This window comes from Lytechinus pictus, chromosome 6, assembly GCF_037042905.1.
Source record: "Lytechinus pictus isolate F3 Inbred chromosome 6, Lp3.0, whole genome shotgun sequence".
Classification (NCBI taxonomy): Eukaryota; Metazoa; Echinodermata; class Echinoidea; order Temnopleuroida; family Toxopneustidae; genus Lytechinus; species Lytechinus pictus.
Genome location: NC_087250.1, coordinates 24,854,091 through 24,860,729, shown reverse-complemented (window position 1 = coordinate 24,860,729; position 6,639 = coordinate 24,854,091). Strand labels below are relative to the sequence as shown.

Genomic DNA, 6,639 nt, shown 5'->3' with positions numbered 1-6,639 from the left:
CTCCTATGTCCTTGCCCATAGCGTAATCCGTACCAAGTGTGAGAACCCGCAGGAACCCGACGAAGAATTGTACACACCCGTTACTGTTGAAAGCACTCCACTGGCGTAAATCCGTGTTGATGGGTGGGGGGGATGACTGAAAATTGTCACTGTGATATGTCCACAGTGGCTTACCGTGGGTCACGGCATTGGGGGGCACCAGCAAAATGTTTGAATCACTGAGTGAGTGCGCTAGTGAGCGCGCTCAGTTGCCAGTTATACTGACCTAATAGAGACATTTTAAGGACAATGTCATTAAACGGATATGTATCTCACTGATCAAATAATGCGAGCGCGAAGCGCGAGCTGAATTTTTTTTTATTCACACCTAAAAAGGGACATTATAATCAAATTTGTGTAATCATGATAGGTACCTGTCTCGCTAAACATTGCGAGCGCGAAGCGCGAGCTGAAAATTTTGATAATTCAGACCTGAAGTGGGGCATTCTAAGTTTACTTTGTAGGAATTAACTAGGAAAATACGTATTACATTAACCAAATGATGCGAGCGCGAAGCGCGATCTGAAAATTTTTGATATTCAGATCAGAAGAAGGGACATTTTAAGGACTGATTTTAGGAATTTATGAAGAGCAGACATATCTCACCAATCCACTAATGCGAACGTAATCACGGACAGGAAATGTTTCATATATACGAAGACCTTTACATAGGGCAATCACTTTTTGAGTCATGAAAAAGAAGCATATGTCACTACATAAAACAATGATAACTATTCAATTTCAATTCAATTTAATATGTCTGCTCTTCATGAATTCCTAAAATTAGTCCTTTAAATGTCCCTTCTTCTGATCTGAATATCAAAAATTCAATTTTCAATTTCAATTCAATTCAACTCAAGTGCTAGGAAATATATTTGGTTATTATTGACTTGAAAACGGGATGTTTTAGTATACAACAGGATTATATATCTCGTTAAACAGACAATGCGAGCACCAGGAACAATGAAGACATAGGCCCTGGGCAAATTATGTTTCATAAAGTTATGATAAAAATGTTTCTTATGTAATGTGACATAACATAATTATAATATAATATAACATTATAATGAATAATATTTTCTTCTTTCCCACTACGTTTTTCTTCCTTTCTCCCTCTTTTCTCTTTTTTCCCCCTTTCCCCGTTTTTTTTGGTCAGCCGATGGGGGGGGGGGGGGGGATGTGCCCCCCATGCCCCCCGTAGTTACGTCACTGTATGTCCATATGGCAAAATACCCCTCCAATGTTATCTTTTTTACCCCATGATGGTTTAATGGTTTTATCGATTACATTCAAAATTTTTTGACATTCCATCTTAATCCCTTCCCAAAGACCCCAACATTGATGAAATGGAAGAAACGGGTGTTTCTCTTCAATGTTATAAGGACATAAGTATTTCGTTTGGAAATGGTGAACTGGCTCTTTATTTGCATTTTATGATTCAATAATATTGTTTTATTTGTTAAGCGGTATTTTAGGAAGAATTTTAACCAATAAAACAATTATCTCTTGTGATTTTTTTTTCATTTCTTTCGTAAAAAGTGGGGGGATGTTTGTACAGGCCATCCCCCCCTCCTCGAAAAGTGGGGGGGATATATCCCCCCCATCCCCCCCGGGATTTACGCCAGTGGTTGAAAGCATCGGTCACTTTAGAAATTTGTATTGTGCATTGTGTCACGACATTTCTACCGGTATCGAGTTTTGGAGTTGGAAATGGGACTGTGATCTTGGTAGTATTGGTAGCAGTAGTGATTCGAATGGAAAACAAACCCAATACACAGAAAAAGAACTGATAGAAAACTTCTGCTCTAAACACCTCAGGCCGTCAGAAGATATACCAAATGATATGTACGCTCGGCATTGTTATCCTGGAGTAGATGTGACTTCGTGTTCTTCAGAACCTACGAAGTGTCCATCATACCTTGCACCTATAGTACACAATGGTACCATCTACCAGAATCTACACTGTGCTTATTGCAATGGCATTGACGTATGTGCAGACTATTGGGAATTGTGCAAATCGGTCAAATATGATGGCGCATTATACATAGAGAGTGCGGCGATTGCATTTGCAGAATTCTTTAACTTTATCGACAGAAACCAGGAATTGGCATGTGCTGAAAATGAAGCCTTTGACCCACTGTCAAGCAAATGTCAATTGCTCTTTTGCTTCATAGGATTTGAATACAACACGACAACAAAGCAGTGTGAACGTCTACCGGTAGATGAGAGAGGAGGGCTGTGCGTTACGTTCTATTCTCTCCAGGATGAAGTGAATATGACATCATTGGACACTGACTACCTTCTGGCAACGGTAAATAATGTCCTCATTCAGTCGCCACTGGACACACTGACGTCCCCTTCCGTTGTGTCAGTGCCTGAAATTTCCTGTATCCCCACTGGTGATTCGGAAAATGACTCTCGTCAGTCAATATGTCAAGTGTGCTTTGACACTGAAATGAACTTTACTACACTACCCCAAACGTCTTTGGAGTTCTATCAGGGTATTGCAGGTATCATAACCAACGTAACGTCCACTTTGTATATGCCTTCATTCGGGAACCTGTCGATGATAGAATTGCTTATTGATGTTCCTGCAGGATGGGACTGTGAGTCCCACAACTCCTGGACATTTTCAGATTATGGCAAACCCACCCTGCTACCATTCCGAATTAACTTTACCAGAGAAAGGGCAGATTATATCATGAGTGTCTCCAGCATAGGTGACGTTTGCACATGTAACACCACCAGACTTGCTTGCGACACATATGTCAAACTAGATGCGAGTCAGTTTGAGATTGTGAAAAATCAGTCACAAGTATTTCTCCATTTCACCGGCAAGGACACAGTCCTGTTAGATGACGAGTTTCAAATAGGTCCAGATGGTTCAGCTCTTTACTGCCGAAAAGTCCCTGCCTATGAAGAACGTAATTTACCTCCTGGCCTGGACACTATGAACACCATAGGAAATGCACTGTCTGTTGTTTCAGTACTGATCATCATAACAACTTATGCCATCTTTCCTGAACTTCTTAACTTGGCTGGGAAATCGGTCCTTACCCTCTCTGTTGCCCTCTTACTCACATTTTTATTAGTGTTTGTGAGTGGAGTGAGCACGGAACATGATGGCTTCTGTAAAGCAGTAGCAGCCATTACCCATTTCTTCTGGCTCGCTATCTTCTTCTGGATGAATGCCCTTGCCATAGATCTAAATCGCACATTTGGCACCCGTGCCAAGATTAGAATTGCCAGTAAATCTCAAAGATTCTACGTTTGGTACTCCCTCTATGCCTGGGGCGTACCAGCTTTGATCGTAGGTGCTTGTCTGGTCATTGACCTTTGTGGCTGTACTAATCTGCGATTCATTTACGGCAATGATGAGCTTTGCTGGTTGTCAAGTGGCGATGCAAATCTGTATGCCTTTGGTGTGCCTCTGTTAGCACTTCTGTTCCTGAATGCGATCTTGTTCATAGACACAGTGGTTGGAATTAGACTTACCAAGAGGGCCTCAGAGAAAGCACTTAAGAAGCGACCAGCACTTGCTAAAGCCAAAGAAGAGTTATCACTGTACATCAAGGTTAGTATTTCACAATGTACACAATTTACAATGTCTGCTTGTACTTTTAAATATACCCTATTCTCTCAGATGTTATCTCCAATTATTAAAAAAAGTTATATGGGCCATCAATCGCCAGTAGTGATTCAAAAGTTCAAATACTCTGAAGGCTTGATATTTTGGAAATGTACTAGTCCAAAGGTTTGTTAAGATGAAGGCTTGTTATTCCTAATGTTGTTTCATCCGAAAACGAAATTATCTTTGTTATTCTGAAGGTTCGATAGTCTGAAGATGAAGTGAGGTTTGTATAGTTTTAGTTGTTTTCAGACTAACAACCCAATTTCATTTTCAGACGAACAAACCATACTTCATTTTCCAAGTAACAGAGTAACCTTTAAGCGATGGTCCGGGCTGAAAGTATTTATAATTAAAGAAATAGAGTAGAATTCACTGAGCAAAATGCCGAAAATTTCATCAAAATCAGATAACAAATAACAAAGTTATTCAATTTCAAAGTTTAGCAATATTTTGTGAAAACAGTCGTCATGAATAATCATTAGGTGGGCTGATAATGTCACATATCCACTTGTTTTTTTTTTATCATATGAAAATAGGTTTATTCATTTCTTTTCCTCCAAGAACTAGAAAAAGTGGATTGACATCTGATTTAGTGCATTATATATTTATTGCTGCAACCTATTTCATTATAAGGGAGACATATTATTCACACAAGTATGAAATAATGAAAAAATATGATTTTATATAACATAAGAAAACGGAAAGTGGAGACGTGAAATCATCAGCCCACCTAATGAATATTCATGACGACTGTTTTCACAAAATATTGCTAAACTTTAAACTTCAATAACTTTACTATTTGTCATCCGATTTTGAAGAAATTTTCGGCATTTTCCTCAGTGAATTCTACTCTATGTATTAAGATATAAATATTTTCAGCCCGGACCATCTCTTTAATTCATTGTTGGATTAACATACCTTTGGAATATCAAACCTAGTATTCTATCATTCTTATCGCACCTTCAGAACAAAGAACCGTGGCTTATAAAAGAAATGTACACATTTTTCATTTTTGAACTTCTGAACATCGTAGTGTATGTAATAGTTACATTTTGGAATAACAAATAGGCACGCCGTTTGACCAATAATTCAGATAAACACTGTTTATCGCCGATAAAAAGTGTTTATCGCCGAAAAACACTGTTTATCGAGCGATAAACACTGTTTATCAAGCGATAAACACTGTTTATCGAGAGAAACTATGTTTATCGACTGAAAAACACAGTTTCTCTCGATAAACATCACCTCACTCGACCTGTTAAAAAACATCGTTTTAGGCCTCAAACGGCACTTTGTATCATATCGTCTAGAAAAGGCACCTTTTAAACCCAATGTTCATTTTCATTATCACTATTATTCTGTTAATTTGTTCTATCTCAGTTGATGACAATTACAACTTTCTGTTTGATGCCCCATCAACAAAGAGTTACGGGGGCCCGTTGCAGAAAGAGTTGCGTTTAAACGAAAGTCAAAAAATAATTCGCAAGTCCCAAATGCGCACTGTTGATTGGTTGAAAATCAAGTTGCGCATGAGTGTTAGAGTTGCGATTGATTGCAACTCTTTCTGCAACGGGCCCCCGATCAATTTCAGGTATATGAAAACCCATCAATGTCATAATTGTTTCTTCAGAAAATTTACTCAATGTCTTTTGAAAACAAGCATTGAATTATCCAGAAAAAACAGTGAATGTATGACTACACATCATTTTTAGAAAAATATTTGAACAAACATGTATTTTTATATGTTGACGTTGCTGGCTTTCCATAGTTGCGATTGATCGGATCAATCACAACTCTTTGTAAGACGGGGCTCTGATTTTCTCTCCATAGTTGTCTGGTGTGATGGGTTTTACATGGATCCTGGCCTTCATCTGTGAATATGCCAACGTCCCAGAACTCTGGTACCTCTTCACTGCTGTCAACTCATTGCAGGGTGTCTTCATCCTCCTTGCTTTTGGATACAACAAGCGAATCATCACCTTGTGGAAGGTGAAACTGGGAATACAGAAGGAGCTCACCTCCAGTACTAGTGATAATAATAATACAAAGAGCACCAGTACCGGTGCCTCCCGGGCTGAGAAGTAGCCACAGTGCTAAAGGCCATCGCACACCTAACGATTGGTTTGGGACCCGATTTCGAAATTAAACGTTGGAACATTTGATGCGAATATTTAGACATGGAACATCTTACTGTGCAAGGTTTCATATCATCTATTGTACAACTTTTTTCTTTAAATCTATGAATATGTCAACCTCCTTTTTAGAATAAAAGTTAATTGAAGGTCAAGTCCACCCCAGTAAAATGTTGATTTGAATAAATAGAAATATTGTGATTTTGATGAAATTTTCAGTGTTATGCTTGTTGGATTTTTCTCTTTTTATTCAAAATATTTTTTTTTGTTGGGAAGGACTTGTCCTTTAAGCTTTTACTCCGTACTAAAGGCTTGCAATATATTAGTATTCTTACAGTTAATTTGAATCTCAAATTATCTTGAATTCATTCATATTACAAGAAAATAAGCAAAATATTCCGAAATTGAATTATAGAGCAGTCATAAGGTGTGCGGTGGTATTTAGTCCAATGATAGAGAGCTTCAAATTTCTCATTTTTGGGGAAATCATTCTTGCTACGCATGCACCAGGTTCACACAAATTCATATGTACTTGTTGTTTTGATGGAACAGCAGATCCACAAAATTTTCCACACGATCAAAATTAAAGGACAAGTCCACCCCAACAAAAGGTTGATATAAATAAAAATAGAAAAATCCAGTATCCAAGTATAACACTGAAAATTTCATCAAAATCGGATGTAATATAAGAAAAATATGACATTTAAAAGTTTTGCTTAATTTCACAAAACAGTTATATGTACATCCTGGTCAGTATGCAAATGAGGAGACTGATGACGTCATCCACTCACTATTTCTTTTGTATTTTATTATATGAAATATTCTATTTTTCTCCTC

The 6,639-nt window shown here is 37.9% G+C and overlaps 1 protein-coding gene across 1 annotated transcript; it reads left to right on the top strand.

Annotated features, from left to right (window-relative positions):
- Positions 1-1,882: 1,882 nt before the first annotated feature.
- Positions 1,883-5,755, top strand: LOC129280411 (uncharacterized). The gene is made up of 2 exons (XM_064100497.1): positions 1,883-3,613; positions 5,501-5,755. Exons 1-2 carry the CDS (start codon positions 1,883-1,885, stop codon positions 5,753-5,755), a joined length of 1,986 nt encoding a protein of 661 aa, XP_063956567.1.
- The last annotated feature ends 884 nt before the right edge of the window (positions 5,756-6,639 follow it).